Raw genomic sequence first — 23027 nt, 5'->3', positions numbered from 1 at the left:
TCTTCAGCATTTTATGTCCTTGGAAACTTACGCAGTGTCTCATTAATGTCATAAGAAAAGAAAAAGCTCTCGCATTCCAGTATTTAAAACTCCCCCGTGCAAACCAAACGTGCTTTCAAGTGTTGTAAATTTAAATTCTAATTTGCGTTTCCCAATTTCTACAGACTACGTAACTGCTATTGTTTTCGAATGGGAGATTACATTTTGCTTTGTTTTTCAGTAGCCTGTTTGGGCTTTCTCTGCCAGGATGGCGGCTGCCAGCTGCTGGGGGTCTGTGATGTGGGGGCTTCTGGCCATCACCCGGCTCACCAGCTCCGAGGGGAAGATGTTACACAGGTTGACGTAGACTTTCTCCCTCACGTCCCCATAGCGGCCGCGTGCAGGGGATTCTGGGTGCTGCGGCATGTAGGAGGGAGGAGCGTGTGAGGGCACAGTCAGGTGAGCGCCGTGAGGCTGGTACGGGGGGAGAGAAGTGCTGGATGGATGAGGCGGGTGGTTCAAGTAATGTGTCGGGGACGGGTGGAGAGCTGGGTGAGAGGAGTGGTGCTGGGCGTAGCCGTCCTGTGCCCAGGGAGGGGCGTGCCAGGATGACTGGCGTGTGTCTGGCAGGCTCTGATAGGCAGACTGCTCATACCTGGATGGTGGCAACGGAGGCTGTCTGTAGTATGTGTCCCAGCTGGGCAAAGCTTTTGCGCGGTGGTGATGGTGCGATGTAGAGAGGTGTTCATACAGATGTGAGTCTGACACACTCTCTGCTCGTGTTGGAGCCAGGCAGCGGCCAAGAGGAGAGCCAGGGGGGTGAGGGTTGGACTGGGGCAGAGAGTGGTAGTCGCCTGGGCAGCTAGAGCGTGCAGCTAGCGGCTGGTGCTGGAGATGAGGGGGCAAGGGGTAGAGAGGGCGCTTTGGGGGAGCCTCTGGCGGAGGCTGATCGTGAGCACAGCTCTGCCCGCGCGCCACGCTCAGGTGGTAGCCGTGTACTCCTGTATTTGATGCGTGGCTGTGTTGGATATTTGGGTAATCGGCAGGATGAAGGCCACAAAGTTCATGGTTTGACGTAGCATGATGGGGATACAATCGGCCGTGGGGATTAGCAAAATGGACGCCGTCTTCCAGTAAGGTGTCTGGGGGGCATCCAGGACACGGCCTCTCAGCGTACGAGTCGCAGCTGCTACCGCAACTCACGCTGCTTTCACTGCCGCATTCGGAGCCTGCTGAGCCCATTGAGCCTATCCGCAGGTCTGTGTCATTGGGGAAGCGACAGTCTGGGCTCCGTCTGGAGGAGAGGGTCAGGCCAGAGTAGGCACGCGTTACTGAGTAGTAGCTCAAGTCTGGAGACTCACAGTGAGGGTAGAGGTCATGGCCGGGGGCTGGCATACCATGAGGAGTTGCTGCTCTGGACTGTTGGTCCTGGGGAAAGCTAAGACCGGATGGAGGGCCGCCTCCCGGTGCTGGGGACATGGTTATACTCCCGCTGCTACTGCTGCTGCCACACATGGTGTTCTTCTGGCTTTCCACTCTGCCTTTTGCCAGCAGCTTCTCCTCAGCATCACTGTACGACAGAGCTCGGATGCTAGGGTCTGACTGCCTTTTCTGGGCGCCTTTTTTTGCCTCAATGCTGCCAGCTGGCACACTGTGGCTCTTCACCAGCCCAGTGTCCCCCTGGGCTTTTGTGGTGACACAGGTCTTGGCACTGGCACGCAGCTCATCAGCCACAGCACGCTGAGGCTGAGCACCTCTTTCCGGGTGGTAGTACTTACACTTGTGGCCGTAAGTGCACTTCTTTCCTGGAGCAAAGAGACAGAAGCTCTCAGTTTCATTACACAGTAAATATACAGAAGCTCCCAACAAACATCATGCAACATGAGGGTTTGTGATGTAACCTGCACAATCGTTTAAATATTTTGAAGACAGACACACTGTCACTACTACACACATACATAATGCTATCAGTCAGATTTGCATTTGTTGAGCAATTGTTTGTTTTTAAAAAGGCAAAAGAGCAAAAAATATTTCTTATCCAATCAAATAGCACACATGGTAATTTGAAAATAAAATGCAAATGTAAGTGCAAGCAGCAATGGTTGGGGACCAAGCAGATTAGTAGTTCATGTATGTTATTAGTAAAATATCATATTCCATACGACTACCTTTTTTGTTATTTTGCTAAAAACTGATTGGCTTGTATAATTGAAAAAGACTGACGTAACGAAACGTCTTAAACGACTTAAGATCAGTTTAGTCTGTAGATGATCCTGAGTAAGTTTTGCAGGGTCTTAAAAAAGTTGATAAATGAATAACAATTAAGGTCTTTAAAATGTATTAAAAAGTCATTTGAAATGAATGTCATCATGGCGTTGGCATGTAGAGGTATTCTCTGCAGTTTACTGATGGCATCCTGCTAGATTGTGCCCCTCCCACTGTTTTGGAGGCTGGTCTGGCCAATCGGTAGGCAATTGGCTGACATGGGTGGGTCCTCTGGTGATTAAGCTCACCTGGGCCCTCAGGGTTTAAAAGCTGGCCCACGGTTCACTTCAGTCTCTTTTCCTATGCTGACGTTCACCCAGCATCTTCTTTAGGGTTAGTTCAACACGTCCACAGCACATTAACCACACATCCATGCACTCCTTGCATTACTGACACGGCTGATCTACACACTACATTGTTTGATCTGTGTCGGACTTAGTTTTAGTAAGTTATTTTAAGTAAATGTGTTGTGTGGACACTCTCCCTGAGTTACCTTGTGACAAATGGGAAGTTGGTTTTGGGTATGTTGGTGAGCCATTTGGTTTTGTGAATGCTTAAATGCTTTTAGTATTTAGCACTTTTGTGGTGGATATTTGAAGGGTGCAGCATTGGTTTGCAAATCCATTTGTTTGTAGTTTTAAGGTGGGTAGTGGCACATGTGGCCACATGTCAGTTTGCAGAAGCCATGCATCCCCTCTGTAGGTTGACGTGATCAGTCTCAAAAGGAGGCCAGCTTATGGTCTCCACAGAGTGTGGTGAAGCATTTCCATGGTTTGTGAGGGGGTTGCCAGTTTCTGGTACTGGTTGAAGTCGGTGAGCTTGGGGTTTGTATATTTCACTTAGCCATTTTATATTTCCAGTATAGGCATGTTTTTTTTGTAACCTTAAATGCAGTATGGGAAATTCAGTAAGATGTGTGGCTTTTTGTGGTTAAGTTGGCATGAAGCTTGTTTGCCTTGGGTTGTTTAGGCACATGGTAGATGTAGGATTGTGGAAAATTATTTTAGGAAGTTTGTAGCTTGGCTTGCTAGCTTTAATAAGTGCTACAGGTGAATTGTATTGTTTGTCCTAAGATGACTTGGCTGGCTAATGAGGTGTTTGTTTAGAGGAGCCTCTGGGATAGTAGTTATGTTAATTGTAGGCCGTCTTTTGTGGTGATCAGTTTAGGGGTTGAATGTGAGCTTGTGTCATAGTTGTGCAACTGGATCTGGTAAGTATTGATGTGGGAATTTGTGTATAACTGTGGTTTGTGTTTCAGATGTCTATGGACCCCTTGCCTGCAACATGTGAGTGTTTGGCCACTGTCTTGGAGGACAGACTGGTGAGCAAAGTCATGCCTGTCTCCCAATTGTGTCATCCACAGCATATTGACCACACAGTATTGGTTTTGTGTAAGAATTGTTTATTTGAATAAAGCATTGTTGAATTGAATGATGTTTTGAGTTGTCTCTGTAAGTAAGTTTCACGCACCATATGGGCAAGGCTGCTTTTTCTGCTCAGGCATGACAGGCCTTTTCCTCAGGAAGTTGTCCAGGCTGGGACCATGTCGCCCAAGAGGGTCATCTGGGGGCATGAATCTGACAACGATTAAGTAGTCACATGACTTTACACAAAATGGGACTGTTAAACATTTGTCTAAAGTTGTGCTACATGGGTATTTCTACATCAAAATGACACAATTGTTTTGAGACCAACATGTTTGACAATGACAAAAATCTGGCTCTTACTTGTCATTGACAAAAGAATACATGAGCAGCCTCTCATCGATGAACTTCTTCCACTCTGGCTTCTCATTAGCCAGGTCTCGGTAGTTGTCATTGGAGACGATGATGCCATCTGACTCGTAAGCCAGCTTGACAATGAAGCGGTCATCGTAGCAAACCACCCGCCGACCTTGGACACGCCGTGATGGAGTGAAGACCAAGATCTTTTCCTTCTCGAGACGACGCAAGATCTCCTGATCTGTGTGGGAGAGGCAGACGACAGTAACGTTGAGGAAAAATACTGTGCTATAGAAATTTCACAACAGCATGTGTGTCTTGCTCTGACCTGTTATAGGGGCATCGGGGCGGGACTGCTCTTTCCTCCACGCAGGCACAAACACTGTGATGTCATGATGGCCACGCTCTAGGAACCAGTCTACAGCCAGCTGGATCCCTTGGCAGGAAAACACCTCCTTGTTGCCATGGCTACATAACATAGTTAACAGACAGAAGGTATTAACATGTTGGGCTATAATATAGGTCTGTACAAAAATACAGCATATGGAATCAATAAATGACATTTTACAGTGACTGAACTACATGTCTTTATTCAAACCGTTACCGTACACTGCTCACCTCATGGCTACGTTACTGCCGTCCACAACAATCGGCCGCAGGTTGTCCTGGTCACACAGAGAGTCTGAAGGACAGGGCGAGTCCGACCTTTGGCCGTCCAGCAAATCGGAGCAACCGCAAGAGGAGGAGGAAGAAGATGATGAGGTAGAGGCTAACGATCCAGCCGGCTGCTCGCTGTCTGACTTGGTGCCCAGTTTGACCAGCTCTCCCAATATGTCATTGATGAGGGTGTCGGGGCCAAGCTTGGACAGCACCAGTCGCACCGTCTCCTCAGAGTAGCCCAGCTTCAGGGCAAACTCCAGCTTCACCTGGTAGTCCTTCCCACCGGGCTCGGACGCTGGATCTGGTGTGGAGGAATTGGGTGTAGGCTCAGGTAGTTGCTTACATGGGGAGCTGGGTGAGGACTGGGAAGAGGTGTTGTGTTCAAGCTCTGATGAGAGTTCAGACGGGGGCTCAGGGGGCTCAGGAGGACCGTCGGTGCCCAAGTCCACACACTGGGTCCGACAAAGAGGCTGGTGGGTGTTCTTACTGTGAGTTAACCCTCCCTCCCCTGCGTCCAGGTCGGCAGCGAGGGTGGCGCCGAAAGATGCCGCCGGCTCACGCTCTGCATCAGACCTGGCGTTTTCCTCCACTGCGGCAGGTGGAGGGGAATTGGCGGTGCTGCTGTTGCCAGAGCTCTCCCCCTGCTCCTCCATAGCAGGGGGCCCGTCGGCACCGCCAGCCTGCCGGTCAGCCCCCGCTACGTGGAGATACTCCAAATCCAGCCCCAAGTCGAGGATGTGGCCTGCTCCTGCCTCCACATGGTCCTTCTGGCCCATGGATCTGTCACAGACATCCAGCACGCGGGGCTGACTGCTGCCCTCTCACAAAGCGCGACTCATTGGCGTCTAAAGAAAGACATAGGAAAGAGGGAGGGAGAGTGAGATACATCAAAATTAGGTCCCGATTGACATACTGCATCACTTCATCTATACTGTACCGGGCTGTAAAATGATATGAAAGTAAAGACAATCTGTTGTTAAACATGTTGAGATGTCACTTCCAGAAGTCCACTGAAATATCTGTCTGGGAAAGAATTTGCATTCAGGCTGTACTGTTACATGATAATTCAAAGTCAACACTGACTGTCATTTTAGGAAAATCTGACTTTTTAACCTTTATTTGCCTGGGAACATTTTTGCCTAAGCCACCCTAATAGTGCACGGCTCTGACTGGCTGTCTCGGGCAGTTGGGGAGTCCGCCGAGGCACAGACTGCCTGACACAAAGAGCTGATGGGGCCTCTCATCCTAATTAATGGACTCCCGCGTTTTTTTTTTAGTCTAGCCCCAGTGTGTTTTTATAGGGCCACGCCACAACACATTAATCTAAGGGGGAACAGAGGGTGAACCGTTTAAACAAAATACAGCAAGCCGTTAGCGATGGGGCCAGACGCCCCTCCCCCCATTCTACCTGGTAATTAAGGTCCATATGCTTCTTCCCGCTGGGGTGGTGGAGTCACTCATTAAAACGCTGAGGGGCTCCGAGCCTACCAAGCCAATACACGCATTGCATTCAAGCACAGAGGACGTAGGATCTGGTTAGGCTAATCTGATTGGTGTCAAAGGTTTAGCTGAGCACAAATTATAAAGAGCACTTTGGAAAGTTAAGCTGAGATCATGAAACTGATATGTTAATCTCTAGAAACAAAATTACAGGCCTGATGTATTCTGACTGGACTACATGAAATTTAGGTTTGCTGATGTTGAAAGTTTCAGTATCTATAGTATTTCATAAAAAAAACAAAAACCTACACAAGGATATGTATTTCACTGTGTTAAATTCCTTTTGTGGACTTTTTCTTGGTTTGGTTTAGTAAACCCTCCAGGACGAAACAATATTAGCAAAATGTACAAATTTAAACATGCAGTTAGACTTTGCCCGAAGCACAATCACAACCAACAAACCTGGTTGGACTTCATTATCTTCCAACCCAAAAAACAACTCAAACCCACGTTATCTGGACAAAACAGATGATGGAAGGGGAAGTGACTTAAAGATGGTGGGTGGGAGGGGGGGGGGGGTTAGTGAGTGCGCATTTTATGAAAAAGGGGCTGCCTAGCAACGCGGCTGAGCTACTGTTGCTAAGCTACAGCTGTTGAAAAGCATTCTCCCTTCCAAATGCCAAGACAGAGGCTGCGGCATTCAGTCAGCAACCCGCCTTCCACACACACACACACACACACACACACACACACACACACACACACACAACAAAAAGGTCTGGTGTGTGTGTGTGTGGGGGGGGGGGGGGGGGGGGGGGGCTTAAGTGTGCCTCACTGGCAACCCATCCCATCACCCAAGACAACAATAGACCTGCAGGAGTGATTAGGCCTGGGACCTTGCCATCAACCAATGCGAGCGCTGATGGTGTGCACACACACAAATATACACAACGTCTACCTCACATGACTCATACTGCTGTGGGGAGAGTGGGGCTATTGGGAACATTTCATGCGCACTCTACTCTGTTGATGGTCTAAACTGACACATCTAAAACTAACTTTCCATTCAAGTTACTCTAAGGCCTGACATCATCCAAACCAAAGAACAAGCAGCACATCATCGCTGCGTAGACACGACATTAAGCCAAGGATGCAAACAAGTAGATCGTCACTCACATCTAACTATGCTGAAATTCTTCAGGCATCAAATAAGCCTTTTCCTGTGACAGACAAATACAACTAAATGACTTAAAGGTTTTCAGAGCATGTCCACAAGAAACACCCACAACAAATCCCTACAATTAACTGCAAACATAGTTAGGCCATTAATTGTCGTCATTAAATAAAGTTTATCAATGTCAGATTTTAAAAAGTCTTCTAGTGTGGTCCACAGAATAACGCATTCAGTGCATTGTGGAATCCCAGGCCTAGTCTTAACGGACCAACGGCAGAGTGACCTCATCACACCATCTCCAGGCTGAGTGGGTGCATCTTTCAAACATCAGCGAGCCAGCTCCCACACACACACACACACACACACACACACACACACACACACACACACACACACACACACACACACACACACACACACACACACACACACAGCAGCACTGCTGGCTTTGATGAAGGCAGTAATGAATATGTAACACAGTCCTTACAGCGCTTTGTATGTGGTAGTTTGGAGTATAACGTGTATGTGTGTGCAATGGGTGAGAGAGGGGGTAAAGGGTGTCGGGTTCAAGGGGGGGGGGGGTCTAGGAGGGGCACAGGGACTAGAGGGGGTTGTCTGGCGGTATATTGCTGCATGCCCGGCACTGTGCAAAACTTGTTGTCAAAAGGGGGCTGTTCCGGGCAGAATAATCAGCCGGGGGAATACTGTGTGTGTTGGTGCATCGACATGGTGCACTAGGCTTTCCCCGCCGGCAGCAGGGCAACAGATGTCTGCTGAGCGGTACTTGCAACTGGTGTTTCACCTTCACTCACAAATCACACCCCTATCTCCGCACAGCCAATAGAGTGAGAATAAAGACGCAGCAGGAGAGACACAGTCAGATGTGAAAGTTGCACGCGCTATCCGAAGCCAACATCTTTAGCCAAAGCCAATGTTTGCTTCCTGCAGCCTCATGTGACCCAGATAAGAAGCTTGCTTTCTGTGACCTCCCCCCCCAAAACCCCAAAATCCCAAAACCCCACAACACCGGCCCATCCCCCTCATCAAGTTTCATATTGACACAGATCACACTGAAACTCAAACGACTGCAGTGACAGTGTAACAGCTGCAGACTCAAGCCAAGTCCAGTGCTACAAACTCTGACATGACATTTCTTGTAATTTAGTGGTTAAGCTCAGTTAAAGTCACTACTGGGCTCAGTGGTACGGTTCAAACTGTGTCATCTCTCTTCTGCACTATTTCACATCCAAAACCTTTCTCAGACAGACAAACTGGACTGCACCTTCCCCTTATTCTGAACTACACTCAAGTCTGTTTCAAACTCGGGGGAATCCAGTAACTTAGGTCAAGCAAGTTAAGTATTTGGGTAGGTCAGCATAAAAATGATTTATGATGCTGCAGCTGGATGTAAAGGAGCAACCTGTCGTGCAGGTAACACTGCTATAGCTATAGCCCTTTGCGTCATCTCAATGGTCAGAGGGAGTAAAAATCACAGTTGCTTTTGCAAGACAGAGATCAGAACAGCCACAAAAATAATATTTTTCAATTAAACAGCAAGCTAAAAAGTACAATTTCAGAATACAAGTCAGGTTATAAGCAAACATGCAGGGACTTCATCACACTTACCAGACCTCAAAAGATCAACAAACAATGCAGACAGGAAAGTAGGTTAGCTCATATCTGCAGATTAAGATCCAGATTGGAAAACACTGCAGGTGAAACCCAGAAAAACAAGTCCTAAAGTTCCCACAGCTGCTACACCCGAGGCCGACGTTTGTCTGTGCTGCAGGTACAACAGAGCATCCACCTCCGGCCAAACACCTCAGTCCTCAGCGCCCGAGTGTCTTCCAGAGCTGTTTTTTTGTTTTCCTTCAACAGAAGCAGGCAAGTTGAACAATGAGTGGCAGAACAGATGGACCAACAATGTCTGCCGTTCCCTCGTTTAGAGTGGCTGCTCCACCAATCAGAGCGGGGCGGCCTTACAATGAAGCGCAGCGACGAGGGGAGGAGGGAGGGAGGGAGGGAGGAGTGGCTGTGGTGCGAATGCCTTCAACACCCAGCTTCCCCAAGGCACGCGTACTCAACGTGCACCGGCACACACACACACACACACACACACACACACACACACACACACACACACACACACTCTCCACTCCTCAGTCTGAAAGGGCTTCCCCTGTGTGGCCGATGAATCAACGAGGGGTGGGCGGCTAAACAATAGGGCTACACAATGGGAGGCTGGGGAGGGCAGCTGCAGTGTGAGGGCTGGTGCTATTAAGGCCCGGGGCAGCAATGGAGAACACCTGGCTACAGAGCACCACAGTCACTCTCTGGTCTTTGTCTCTGGCTGGGGGTAGTGGTGGTGGTGGTGGTGGTGGAGGGGGGGGGGGGTTCAACATAGAAAGAAAAGACCAAGGCTGGCTGAAAGACTAGCGTGGCCTTTAAGAGAGTGCAAGAGGAAAGAGGAGAGTGTGGCTGGGCTGAAAGGAAAAAAGGACAAGTGTGGGGGGTGAGGGACATCAAAAAGTTTTATGTCCCAATGAGTGTGAGGAGGGGACCTGTTCCACATTGTTGTGGCACACTTGGGGCAGATGACTCGGAAGCACAAATCTTTGCCTTTCTGTCTTTTATGTGATTATGGAGCCAATGAATTTAAATGATTTCAACAAAAAAAGTCACTTTTACATCAACATGATATCCAAAGCAATATAATAACAGTGTTATTATTTGTTTCTATTATTTTACAATATTGCATATTATAATTATGAACATTGCAGCTCTAATTTAAATACTTGGAGATGTCACTTTGGGTTCTGAGAAATTGTATTGGGCATATTTCAAACATTTTAAAACACAAGTTGTGAATAGTTTCAGTGTGATTCAGCCTCAGAGTTTAAATAAACATGTCTGCCAACTGAAATATTCATTTGGAGAGATTAAGACTCAACATCCAGCAGAATTTATCTTGGCAGCAAGAAGTTAGTATGTAATCAAAAGCGCCATAAAGCAGTCAGACAGTTTCTCTGTGTGTTCTCAGTCGACTCGCCAAGTAAAATAAGTGTTCTCTCGACTCAGTGGCTCAACGGGAAAACAACTGCCTGATTAAATAAAAATGTGCTCGGAGTCAGCTCGCCCAGTCAGATAAGGGTGACAAGGGGGAAACACAACAGCTGACCAACTGCACAGGATCCAAGCACACAGGCGGACTCTGTAGACCATCTGTCCTAATAAACAGGTGTGTGTGCGTGTGTGCATGTTGCTCCCAACAATAGCAGCAGCAGCAGCAACAGGACGATCGTCTTTCCTCTTTGGAGACAGATAACAGCGCATGCACACTAAACAAAACCTAAGCTACTGAGTTCAGCAGAGACACAGAGGATGTGTTTGTTGAGTAGTCCAGAAAGCATGAAACGAAATCTCTGCAGCATTGTTTTAATCTGCTAATGATTATTTCCACTATCGATTCAGTTTCCTGATTAATCTTTGCTCCGTAAAAACATCACAAGACTGTGAAATATGCCCAGCACAAGCTCCTAAAACTCAAGGCGACATCTTGAAATTGCTTTTGCTTCCAAAATCCAAAAGATGTTTCGTTTACTCTCACTTAAAAACAATGATAATCAGCAACTACTCACAACTGAGAAGCTGGAACTAGTGAATGTTTGGCATTTTTGCTTGAAAGATGCAACAAAATAGTTGATTTTTCAGCATAACATGGTTCTGGGCAGGTTAAAACAAATACTAAAAATGATCAGCATGTACTAGCTGACCCAGGTCTATGCAGACAGAAGGGGACCCTCATGACCTCTCTGACCTGTCTTCTGACCCCTGCGTTTCCACCTAGCACTAAAAAGACACACACCCACAAAAAAACAGCCAGTACAGATTAAGTTATTCAAATCAATACTCCTAACGTGGACAACTGAACAGCTGAAGCCTTTGTGGAAAGCCAAGGGCCCGAAACACCACCGCTGCAGCTCTCAGACCAGTCACATCTTTATAACCGCAAAGAAAAGAAGACTTTTTATCTTTGCAAGTGGACTTAATGACTGATAAAACTACGGGATGTAAGCCAGATCTCATGCATATATAGGCTAAGAGGGGTTATTTGACTAATAAAGGGCCCTTTGCAAAGAGCACTGGAGAAGACAAAAGTAATAGCAGCAGCCAGATCTCCAGTCCACACTTTAAGTTAGGGATTATAGAGAGAAGTTAAAGGAGAGGATAAAATTAAAGCCTCATGGGATGGGGACAGCTGCTGCAGCTCGGGCTCACACCACTCCCACCCCCCTACCCATCAAAAGCTGCGAACCCAAGCCTGGACTGCAACTGCTCAGATCCTCAGGGAGCAACTACCACCACCACTGTGTAGCAAACAAACAGCGATCAGAGCGAAAGAGAGCACATACAAATGAACACAAGACAGGTGGAGGAAAGACACACGACGGGGTCTACAGCCCCTATACCCCTTCATGAATCCACCAGGTCAACTCGTGGAAGCGTGTGTTTTGTTCAGGCCTCCTTCACTCCAGAGCACACAAACTCCACATCCCCTCGTTTAAAAACAGTCTTTCGAGTCAACCAGGCGACAAACAACACAGCAGCACGACCGTCCTCCGCCTGTTGCAGGGGCTGCAATCTACAGAAACTATATTATGTTTGTCGGGGAGCGCGCGGCGGCGTGCACGGTCACTGCAAACCAACACAGTCACGACCTCCCTGCAGCTTTCACACACACCAACCTGCGGCTCCGACAGCAAAACAAGTCCGCTCGGCTAACGCTGTATACGGCTACTCACTTGGTCAGGCCCGCCGCTGAGGCCGCACGATTAGCTTTGTGATTAAAATTAGCAAATGTTTCCCCCATCACATACTGGCGACGCAAAACATCCGGCTGGATTGCAGCGTGACCCAGCCAAAATGTGTCAAGGTGAAAAGAGTAACGGCGCGGCTTCCGCTCTGACGGTGTTTCAAACTAAAAGCAAATTCGTGGTTCAATTACGTTTTGAAGCATTTTAACATTTAGCATAATAACAATTCGACGTGAAAAAAGGATGGCACCCTGCTTCCAGAAGCTGTATTCAAATTAACCCCCTTGCAATATATTTCCCTTTTGATAATTTACCATATGTTTTTAATAAAGTTTGAGACAGCCATATTTTCGGCGAAAACAGGAAACTGTATTGTGAAGTATCAAGGCTAGCTTTACTAAACTGCTAGCGTGTTTGTAAGTGATATGAAGTGGGATGGGCCGTGTGGTTCGCAATGCCGCCATCTTGTGGTGAAAATAAATAATGGCAAGCACTTTTTTTGCTGCGTTTAAATCAAGATTTAATGGGGTATTTTCCTCACTGGATTTAATTACCTCACGATTGGAAACAGTTTTATTTTGGCTGAGAGTTGAAAAAAAAAAAAGCTGCATAATTTCAAGTGTATCATACTCAGTGGTGGGAAGTAAATTTACTTTTTGTAATGATGTATCATCCGTAAAGGAGACAATGCTGGAAGAGGATTATAATTCAAACGAGATTGCAAATGTGTTGTGAAATTAAATATGATTATTTTACTGTGTGATTTTTAATCTACAAAAGAAAAAAGTGTTTGATTTAGGGGAATTTGAAAATAAGGATATTTTTTTTTATTGTCCTCTGTACTGGAAACTGTGTTTGATAATATAAAACATGTGACTGAGATGATGGATATGAACGATTCACAACAAAATGGTTGTTGGAAAAAGAGACATTTAAATTGGCATTTAAGGAATGCATGTGAGCTCAGGAGAACCTTGTTTAAGTAATGAGTGGGTGATGACAATTTATTCCTATTTCTGTTTTATAGGTATTTTGTGACACTTAAATACAACTCAATTAATCACACTCAAGTCATACTCAAGTACTGTAGTTTGTACTTGGAGTAAAATGTAATTTACAACCTCCAAAAACTGCATAAAGCAGAATAACTAAGGACCCCAGAGGCATCAGGGAGAGATTGTGACCATTTAAAAAAAAGTTACACTCCTCATGAAACATGTTTGGAATGTGGCGTTTGAATGCCTGGTATGGAGGTAATAACCTACACATAGGGCATAGTTATGGTTCAGACACTTGCAGTTAATCACATTTTGTCCAAACGAACCTATTAAAAATAATGACACTGCATTGTAAATTACTTCTGATTTTATTCAATGGAAAAAAAGACCTTCAGGAAAATACAGTAATTCCCATAGTACACACAGAGAGGACATAAATTAGAGAGGCATGGCAGAGAGACGTTTGAGGGAAACATGTCACCTGGCACCTGGGTGGTAGAAAACATTTGATCCACGTTGCCACACAGCCAGGGGCACACTGTGCACTAATGCAGGATGTAGAGGAATCGGTGAAATCACAGGTGAAATCACACTTGAGACTTGTGTAATTCATAACGTGAGCAAAAGTCGATTATTCCTGTACACAAACGTCTAAATGATAGTACAAAAAGGGAATAATACAAAATACAAAACAGGGAAAAAACTGCCCTCAAAATAAACCATAAATATTCATATCGATGCACATTGGTTTAACAAAACAATTGCTTCTGTAAACATTTTCAACATAAGGTGTGCATTACAATTTAAAAACCACTGCAGTCGCATACTTATCTGAAGGGTTACATAATAAAATTGCAGAAACAAGACTAAAAACTAAGTCAGAGTTAAAAATATGCCGCTTAGTTTGCGCCGTCTGAAGTGGTTTGTAACACTGCTATTAGAACTTTTTGCCTTCTTTGCTTTTCACAGATGATCAGACAGTGAAAGCATCTCATTCCAAATGTTCTGAAGCTCTCAGCAGTGGACATTGAAGGCACCACCCTTACTGAGAGCAGGATCTAAGAGTCGAGTTCAGGTGGAGGGCGGGTGGGGAGGGGGTGAGTGAAAGCTTGCAAATTCCCGTTATTGGGTTTTCTCATCCATACATACACACACACAGCCAGGGTGGATTTACATGAGACGGTCGAACATGAAGTGACAAACAAGTCTTGTCAATCGGGTTTTAGAGGATGAGAAAGGAAGAGAAGTGAAATTAAGAAATTAAAATTCTGGGATGGAATAATGATCCAGTTAAAGTGTAATGTATGCGTCTCTTCAATCCGGACTGGACCGAGTGAACAAACTAACTGCCTGTCTGAAGCCCAAAATGGCCAAAAAAAAGAGGTCCTATATTGAATCGCATGGTTTAGACTCCAAAATCTAAACATCTTCACTTTGAACTTGTCAAAAACTACAGAGGACTTTGAGCAGTTTGAATCAGCTGGAGCCCCCTCTAAAGCAATCGTTAAGCTAAAGTCTCCTTCAAAATACAGTGTTGGATGATCGTAGATGTGAATAGGGGCTTCAAACGGTGGGCAATTAGCTGATCCTGATTTCCTCCCCTTTGTGGCGTGTGATGTTCAAAGCTTCTCTTCAGCCCTCCAGATTTATGCACAATGCCTTCATTCCCTTTTCGGTCACTTCTGCCCACTGGCCTCCCATGCTACCTTAATGGCCACCTGCTAAATTCTGCATGTCTAATTCACAGTTTATCCTAGCCCTACTTATGACTGATGTTAAAGGAAAAATCCACCTGGAAAAAAACAACAACAAAAAATAAAAGCTTTTGGTAATGCACGTCACATTTCTGGGTCCACTTGTGGTTTTGGTGGTTGTGTTTTTATATTTCCAGTAGAACAAACAGACCTGACTGTGTGAAAATGAGCGACTGAAATAGACAAAGCAGATTAGGGAAAAGCCGGTTGACCAAAACACTTACAGATTGATGCTAAATAGGGTGAATTTTTCCTTTAAAACTCATCTATGGGTGTGTCCTGCATTCTTACATTATTCATGTGCAGCGAGTCACATACAAAATATACAGTGTATGAAAAACTGGGGCTAATTGTGTCGATAACACCAAAGCAACATGCCGTCATAAACAGGGCTACTTCTGTCCGACATAACCTACAGTACGTGAGGCAATGTGGTCAAAGTCAACCTGGGAGAGTCTGAAGCCCACGAGGTTGATGTAGTTAGTATGTACATGCTGATAATCCAGTACCCTGTATTTAATGGATATATCAAGAAGGTCCCTTAAAAAAAATCTTCACTTTAAGGAGGAGGAGAAGGCAAACAAAGTGAAGACACAGAGGCAGATCTACATGTCAAGCAAAGTTAGGAAAGCTGTGGCTGTGAACTAGTGTTAAATGACATGCTTGACGTGGAAATCTACCGTGGTGGGAATTAAGAGTTAATTTTGCCTAAACACAGCTATAAACAGCTACACTCAAGGTGTGGCACGTACAGTATTCGCCTTCTTCGATACAGCGACGGCCACGTTTAAGCCTCCTGTCGTCTCCTCAGACAAACACACACTTTTGTCAGTTATTCACATGCTCAGTGTTTCCTCCGTTCACACACATACACGATGCAAAGTTTTACTATGACACATAAAGATTTACCATCAACAGGCAACAGATCCCACGTCCTGCAGAGGAAGAGGAGGAGGTGATCGGCTCAAAGGTTGGGCTGGGGTGGGGTGGGGGGGCCTGGAGGCCGGTGGGGGTTTCTGTTGTCGTAATATAGTTTGCTAGTACACTCAGTGGACTTGTGACGATGCACACAAACAGAACGCACCTCCCCGCCCCCAAACACACACACACCCATCCCTAGCTTCTTTTCATGATTACAGTCCAATCCGTTGTTTGTTTGCCCCGAGCAGGTAAGAGGAAGCCGTTCCCTCCGTCGAGATGCTTCTCCACTTCGGGCTCAAGGCTGCTCTCGTCTTCATCGTCGTCGGTCACGGTCACAATCGTCATCTGTTGGCCACTGCTTAGGTATGGTCGTCGTGTTTGGCCGGCGTGGCGGGATGTCGACTACCAGCTCATGAGGGAAGTGCGTCCCAGGGTCATAAAATACACCTGGCTGGCACCGCCCTGGCGCACAGAGGCGAAGAAGACCTGACAGACGGGGGACAAAGGCAAAGATACATGAGCTGAAAGGCATTTCTGATCAGGCGGGTTGAACTCTGGAAGGTAAAGGGTGTGATGTATCTCTAAGAAATAGAGAAAAACAGAAACAAAGAAGGAGGCAGAGAATAAATAGAGTTATGTTCTCACCTTGTCATTCCTCTCACACAGGAACTTGAGTCTCTGGGCTCTCTTGTGCATGAAGACGCCGTCCAGGTGGCCCGTCTCCACTGAGCGGATCTCTATGGCCTTCTCACCCCAGCCCATGATCTGGTTTGACCTAATGTAGGCTGCTCAGCCACAGAGGGAGGTGACAGAAGGGTATGACTAGAGCTGCACGGATTCATTAACATTATTGCCGTTACAAAGCTTAAAGAGGCGCCACAGTTAGCTAACTTAGTTAGAACGTTTTTTGGCCCCACTCACCCACTGAAGTTGGCATTTCTCCCCACTGAAGCACCACGTCCTTGGTGATGCGTCCGTAGGTGTTGACGTAGACGCCCTCGTCCTCGTAGCACACCAGCAGCTCGATCCCGTCAGTGTTGGGCAGGATGATGATGGCGTGGCACTGAATGCTGGTCTGGATCTGCGGGAGAAAGAGGAAGAAGAGTTAAGAGAGGAAAGCAAGTCATGAAAAACAAGATATGATCAGACCGAGCAAAGAGCTTACATGTGTGGGCAGGTAGATGTCGTAGACGGCACCGGAGTCCACATCCACAGCGTGGAAGCCTGAGCAGGAGCCATAGATGATCTTTAACCTCTGACCTTCCTCCACCGTCAGGTCGACCAGCAGAGGCCTGTGCACCAGGTCCCCAAAAGACTAAAGACCAACCATGAGTAAATAAGTTAGTCGGGAGTAACAACTAGAAACGCCAGTCTTTGGTGGAATAATTAGAGATCTAGATCCATCCTGGGACCACGCTCACCTTAAAGGCCATGAATTTGTGGTAGGGCTTGGGTGCCCAGGCGTACACCTCCACAGCGTTCTTCAAGGCCAGCACCAAGAACTTAATCCTCTCATACTTCACTGGAATGAAAAGGAGAAGTGAGTCATTCATGACTGCTAGTGAAGCTTATCAACAAATCCTGGTCAAGTGTAACGCTCTCTGTGTGTATTACTCATTTAGAGATGGATAGAGATGGAAACGTACCGACTTTGTAGTGGACGCAACCTTCCAGGTCGCCCACATTAACCCAGCCCTGCTTCTTCTCCACCTCAGGGTCGTTGTGCAAAATCTTGTTTCTCAGCCACGACAGGTAATACACTCGCAGCTTGTTCTTTTTACCTGCAGGAGGTGGAGTTTGATTGAGAGACAGTAGTGCGAGTGACGATCAGACAACCTCGTACATAATTGTTTTACAATCAATTGAATGTTTATAGCAGTCAGTGTTGCAAATGACAAACAAATGACAATTATGCATTTGTTTTCTGTCCATTCTCAAGATGAGTCAGAGTGTGGCAATATATTTCAACTCTCAATAGTCCAACGAGTGAAACCACCCACTGGTGCATCCGAACCTTCGTCACTTCTACCTGATTGAAAATGAATCAAAAAAAAAAAAAATGTGTTCAGTAGCCAAAGGGAGCATGCGCACTGTACCCGATATAGTGACCAGGACATTTAGTCCCTCCAGGACATCCATCTGCTGGATGCGGCGCCTGTTGATCAGGGGGTAGACCTTCCCCTGACCGCTACGGTCCAGCAGCATCAGGCCGCTCTCTGTCCCCACCAGCAGGTTCACTCCTGGAACACGCACACATAGATGAAACACCCACAGTTAGCAGAGCTTTGATGGATACCATAGTACAATAATCAGGTTTTACAAGCCTTGCTGAGGTGTTTCTAAGCAAGACCATGACTCCCTACCAGTGGTCAACATGCAGCACGTGTTGATTTCTGAGATACACTTACCCCACAGTGCAGCACACAGGATCTCAGAGTTGAACCTCTTCTTGTACTTGCGAATCTCCGGCGTGTCGCTGGGCGGGCGCGTGTTCACCGGGTTGACGTTGACCACGGAGCCTTTACGGGACGGGTCCGACCTCAGCGGGTCCGCCAGCCGTCCGTCCTGCCCAAATGCTGCTAAATGCCAAATGTTGATTAAATTGTTAATGTACAACCTGGTGCCCGGTTTGAACATATGGTGCTGCAGTTTATTTACATCACTCTTATACAGGGTACTACTGCAAATAACCCCTTAATGCACAGTTGACTCATCATCTCAGCTCAAATGTTTCAACATAGTTTCTTTATCAGTTCTGGAAAAAGTGCGTGGGGGAGAAGCCACTGCTCAGAAACACTCCCTCATTGGGGAACTGGAGCATGCTACGTTCAACAGTTTATAATTACTAATAAACACAGTTAGTTGTTGACCTACCCATGTTGTTGAGGGAGCTGCCGCTGGATGGAGAGATCTGGAGAAGACGAGGGTCGATGAAAGGAGTGAAGGAAGAGGAAGACTTGTGTTTGGACATGGAGTTGCTTTCTGACTGGGACTGACAAAGATTTAAGACGTTTAGAAAACAGAACTTAGCCTGCATAAAAAGCAGAAAACTGCATTTAATAGTAAAGCCTTTGGTCCAAACCAAGACATAAATATTTGTTACACTGATTTGCAATTTATAAACTACAATAGCAACAGGCCCCTTCAATTTGAACATATGAGTTACAGTTCTATCTCTGGGGGCAAATAAAACAGCATTCAGCTCAACTGTGTTCAATCAAACTACATTTCTATGACACAAACAACTGGGAATACATAGCTGGCACCGCAATTCAAGTTGATAACAAAACAAATGAAAAACATGACGTGCAGTTATGTTGTTAGTTGTTTTGAAAACTAGGGCAAAAGAAATGTTAGAGGAGGAAAAACAACATGTGCGACAAGAAGAAAATGTGTTGAGGGAAATGAGAAATGATCCAAACGCCGGCTGATGAGAAGCGTTAAGAGGAAAAAGCTGCTCCTAATAAAAGCACAGAGGATCGTAATTCCACCACCCAAGATGCAACACGGTTATGTGTCACCCCGCAAACGAGGCAGTAATCTATAATAATCATTAAAAATAAATTAGATTTCTTCTCTTTAAGTAGGTCATGCTTGTCGTGCTTAAGGATTTGCAGTCAATTCCATATTTGGCGCACTAAACATTTAAATATATTATCCTATTTCACCCCTACCATCACACCAGGCGTGCCATCACCCAAAAGACTACTCAAAGTGGTTTTAATGCCATGTACTGCTAAGAAACGCTTGTTCAACCCGAGAAGCTCCAGTTCAGTTTCCCCCAATGCCATAACCACATTCTACCACCAGGAGGCGTCAGTGTTAGCAGCAACACAGTGCAATGCAGTGAAAGGCCCCTCAGAGGATTCAAACCAGGTGCCAGCCAAGCCAGAAGGGTGCAGAGGAGAGCCAGAGAGTGAAGCCAGGAGGGGACAGAGGGGGGCAGGACAGGGCACAGAGAGGCTCTGACTAACAATCAAGGTCTGGACAGGCTTGTATGTACAGGCTTAGAGATGAAGGTGTGTTTCTACAGAGGTAAATATTAAGATCCTGCTTAAAATAAGTAAACAAAACAGCATTTGCAAATAATTTATTTTACCTAGCTTCACGTCCAGGGAGAGGATGGCCATACAATGAGAGTGACAGTCAAGAACACTTAATAATAATTCTCTATTATTCTACTATTATTCTTAGTCTTGAAGCAGTAAATCTTTCGCCATCTTGGACACACACTAGATAAAACAACTGCCCAAATCTGCACCTCTAAGCCTGTACACTCTGCAACAGCCCACTCCTCGGTTGTTTGTCTTTGTGATGTGAGGGTGACATACCTCTATGGCAGTGAGCTTGTCCAAGGGGTTGTGTGGGGACATGGCAGGACTGGCATGGCTAGATGATGAGGGGAAGGAGGAAGAGGAGGAGGAGGAGGAATAGGAGGAGGAGGAGGAAGGGATGGTTGTGGAAGAGGAAGGGGAGTGATGGCTCTGCTGGATAAGGTCTGGTAGGTGGTGTATGCGGCCGGCAAAGCCGTTTTTCTCTGGGAGGCCGTGGCCGTGACCAGGGCCGGCCGAGGAAGAGGAGGAGGAGGAGGATGAGAGATTGACCAACCGCTTTATGTCAACGGTGCTCTGGAAGCAAGGACAGGCACACTTGGGCTCGAGCAAGCAGGTGGAGAGCAGGAGGAGATGTGTGTTTGGCTGCAGGTCTGCTGTCTCGAATTATGATTTACTCCCAAGATAGTCTTTAAATTTATCTGTGCATGTCGCATTAAATGCAATCTGTAACTACCTGACGTAGCAGTAAGTCTATGATGACAGTAATAACTTAAAAAAGACTCGGCAATGTACAGGAACACAGTGGAAAAGGTGGAGGATGAGCGGATAAACAACACTGACACTGGACAAAGAAAAAGGAAAATGATATTTCTATCAACTATATACAAGCAGAATATGCCTTTAACTAAATAAGAACTTGTCTTGATGTAAAACAAAGTTCCTGGCTCTGCCTCTTACCTGTCTGATGACCAGCGTGCCATCCTTGCAGGGCGTGGTGGCTTGGTCGCTCTCCGAGTCTTCAACCAGCATGGTCTTAGCGGACTCCGTCTCCCCGTTACTCAGCCTCCTGCAGAAGCCATGGGAATATCTGATGTCCGTAACCAGACCAGCGTTAACAGTCATGCAGAAAAGCCATGCAACCATGATGAGTCTGACAGCGTACATCGTCTGGGGTCAATTTCTTTAATATTATCTGATAAGGAAATATTTTTAAATATGAAACTAAAGAGAAGTGACTGAATCATTTCTTACAGAGAAAGATGAATACGAAGGACAACAACACAGTTCTACCTACCCAGCCCTGGAGTCCTCGGCTCCTGAGGTGGACTCGTCTCCCGCCTCCTGGTCCACCTCCTCATCGTCGTCCTCGTCGGTGGTGCCCGAGTCCTCGCTTGAGGAGGAGTAGTCGGTGACCTTGTGGGGAGGCCTCACATCATCCACCGCACGAAGCTCCTTGGCCAGAGCCGTCAGGTCCTACGAGGAACAGTAAGGAAGTCTTAGACAAACTCGCCTCTGATATTTGGGTAAAACTCAGGTTGTCTAGAATGACGCCTTAATAGCTTCAACATTTGGTACAATTTAGAGCAGGTGAGCAAATTTGGTGCACCACTCATATACTTTAATTCTATGAAATTACAAAATAACAGGCTCTCGTTTTCTAGACAATCTGAAAGGAGCCTTGAAGTCATCCCTCCTCACTTCATATAACTGTTCAACTTAAATAGATCAGATCATACTTGAATTGTTTTCCAATTCCCACATTAGTCCACGTGTCCTCGCAGACTCTTAATAATGCAGTCTTGTAAGGTCGGTGATGAGCAAGAAAGGGAGGAGGGATACTTCCCTGACGTGTTCAACAAAGAAAACAGGCGACAGTTTATCCAACAACAAAGTCAGGTGGGATTAGGAGAAATTCTGGCTAGTACAAGGAAACAGGAGGTGTGTGTTTGCATTCAAATGTGGTCGCATTCAAATCCAGGCTCAGGAAGCTGCTGCAGAAGGTTAAACGCTTCTAGTGCCGCGTGCGTTTTGTCGTCCACAAGCACTAAAGCGAGAAAGAACTGTGCAGGCAGGAGGACAGATGCCAGCAGACGGCAATCACATCACAGGCAGAGAGGACAGTAACCAATCCTCACAAAGGAGAAACAGTTCTTTTATCGCAAACCTTTATCATATAATGCAATGAGTGGGGCAATGGTGCAAGCATAGCATAGATGTGATTATGTAATCTTTTTTAATAGGCTTACCGCATCACCCTAAGAGGTTCCCCAACAATCACGAACCATTGGATTCATGAGAAGTTGCACACACCAGGTGGTGGAATAATTAGAGTAGTAGAAGACAGAGAAAAACACAAGTGGAAAGAAAAAAACAGTTCACCTATTCAGCATCAAACGAGTTTAGCCAGCACTTTAGTAACAGTGGACTTACAGCTGGTCGAGTAGGCCTGGCAAGGTTCTTTTCATCTTGTTTTTTGGGAATATTTTCAGGCCTCTGGAGAGGCGATCCTTCAGATTTGGAGGAAGCTTTGAGGGAACAAAAGGAAGTAGCGTTAGTGAGGGGAAACAGAACTGGGCAAAGAGAGCTGGCTCTGAAACAGAGCCTTCATAAGAACAGCAGAAAACATACTAGAGCGTGAGCAGATAGCGCAGCATAGTAATGAGTAAGAACGCTGTTATTATAGTAATAATGATAATGTTAATAGATGTTTAGCCGAGTACAGTACCAGGGGACTCACAGCGTGGCCTGAAGCGGTCACCAGAACTGGCCTGGGAGCTGGAGTTGGAGGAGCCGGAGGAGCTGCCGCTGCCCGGCCGAGGCTGCAGCTTCTCCACTCGGTCCCACAGTGGGCGCTGCTCCACATTACTGTCACCAAGAACAACGCCACATTAACCAGCACAGTGGAAACAAATGGTGATCACTGACAGAACACTGATGCGATATAATTTGCTGTTTTCTTTCTGTTTTTTTAAGATTATCATTGTATATTTTACTGAATATAAATATGCGTTTTTGTGCTTTCGGCACAACTTGCATGCTACTACTCACATAAACCACAAAAACTGGGCTCAGCCCAAATATTCACACATTTATAAAATCAACAGGTAATATGCCCTTAATAGATAGACGTTGTGGAACTAGTTTCATTTCATATTTACACAGATTGGAACTATGTTGTTCATCCACCTGCAACTAATGATTTTATCTGTTACATACTCTTATAATGATGATACACCAACTGTACAT

General features: G+C 46.0%; 2 protein-coding genes across 3 annotated transcripts in view; both read right to left on the bottom strand.

Moving 5' to 3' along the window:
* Nucleotides 1-216: 216 nt before the first annotated feature.
* Nucleotides 217-12094, bottom strand: LOC139306774 (probable ribonuclease ZC3H12C). The gene is made up of 6 exons (XM_070930727.1): nucleotides 12042-12094; nucleotides 4584-5470; nucleotides 4294-4433; nucleotides 3972-4206; nucleotides 3715-3821; nucleotides 217-1784 (listed from the first exon to the last, which is right to left on the bottom strand). Exons 2-6 carry the CDS (start codon nucleotides 5399-5401, stop codon nucleotides 217-219), a joined length of 2868 nt encoding a protein of 955 aa, XP_070786828.1. The 5' UTR covers nucleotides 5402-5470; nucleotides 12042-12094.
* A 3580-nt stretch (nucleotides 12095-15674) lies between these two features.
* Nucleotides 15675-23027, bottom strand: part of LOC139306498 (mitogen-activated protein kinase kinase kinase kinase 4-like) — a 30480-nt gene continuing 23127 nt past the window's right edge. Inside the window, exons 19-33 of one of the 2 annotated variants that reach the window (XM_070930374.1) lie at nucleotides 22507-22646; nucleotides 22212-22306; nucleotides 22028-22036; nucleotides 21076-21254; nucleotides 20739-20847; nucleotides 20058-20354; nucleotides 18601-18718; nucleotides 18135-18305; nucleotides 17823-17966; nucleotides 17373-17507; nucleotides 17148-17248; nucleotides 16892-17041; nucleotides 16648-16807; nucleotides 16372-16511; nucleotides 15675-16212 (exon numbers count right to left, since the gene is read on the bottom strand). In XM_070930374.1, the coding sequence (XP_070786475.1) occupies nucleotides 16129-16212; nucleotides 16372-16511; nucleotides 16648-16807; nucleotides 16892-17041; nucleotides 17148-17248; nucleotides 17373-17507; nucleotides 17823-17966; nucleotides 18135-18305; nucleotides 18601-18718; nucleotides 20058-20354; nucleotides 20739-20847; nucleotides 21076-21254; nucleotides 22028-22036; nucleotides 22212-22306; nucleotides 22507-22646 (2032 nt within the window). In that variant the 3' untranslated portion in view covers nucleotides 15675-16128. The remainder of the gene's footprint in view (nucleotides 16213-16371; nucleotides 16512-16647; nucleotides 16808-16891; nucleotides 17042-17147; nucleotides 17249-17372; nucleotides 17508-17822; nucleotides 17967-18134; nucleotides 18306-18600; nucleotides 18719-20057; nucleotides 20355-20738; nucleotides 20848-21075; nucleotides 21255-22027; nucleotides 22037-22211; nucleotides 22307-22506; nucleotides 22647-23027) is intronic. The other variant, XM_070930373.1, reaches the window with a different exon arrangement.

This window comes from Enoplosus armatus, chromosome 24 (genome assembly GCF_043641665.1).
Source record: "Enoplosus armatus isolate fEnoArm2 chromosome 24, fEnoArm2.hap1, whole genome shotgun sequence".
Lineage (NCBI taxonomy): Eukaryota > Metazoa > Chordata > Actinopteri > Centrarchiformes > Enoplosidae > Enoplosus > Enoplosus armatus.
The sequence above is the reverse complement of the archived record's forward strand: the minus strand, read 5'-3'. Positions and strand labels throughout refer to the sequence as shown.

Excerpts from the sequence above, each read along its gene's own strand:
- LOC139306774 (XM_070930727.1), bottom strand. The coding sequence starts at position 5,401 with ATGGGCCAGAAGGACCATGTGGAGGCAGGAGCAGGCCACATCCTCGAC. Across the intron at positions 4,434-4,583 it reads GGCAGTAACGTAGCCATGAG|CCATGGCAACAAGGAGGTGT; the intron begins GTGAGCAGTGTA and ends TATGTTATGTAG. Across the intron at positions 1,785-3,714 it reads AAAGCAGCCTTGCCCATATG|GAAAGAAGTGCACTTACGGC; the intron begins GTGCGTGAAACT and ends TCTTTGCTCCAG.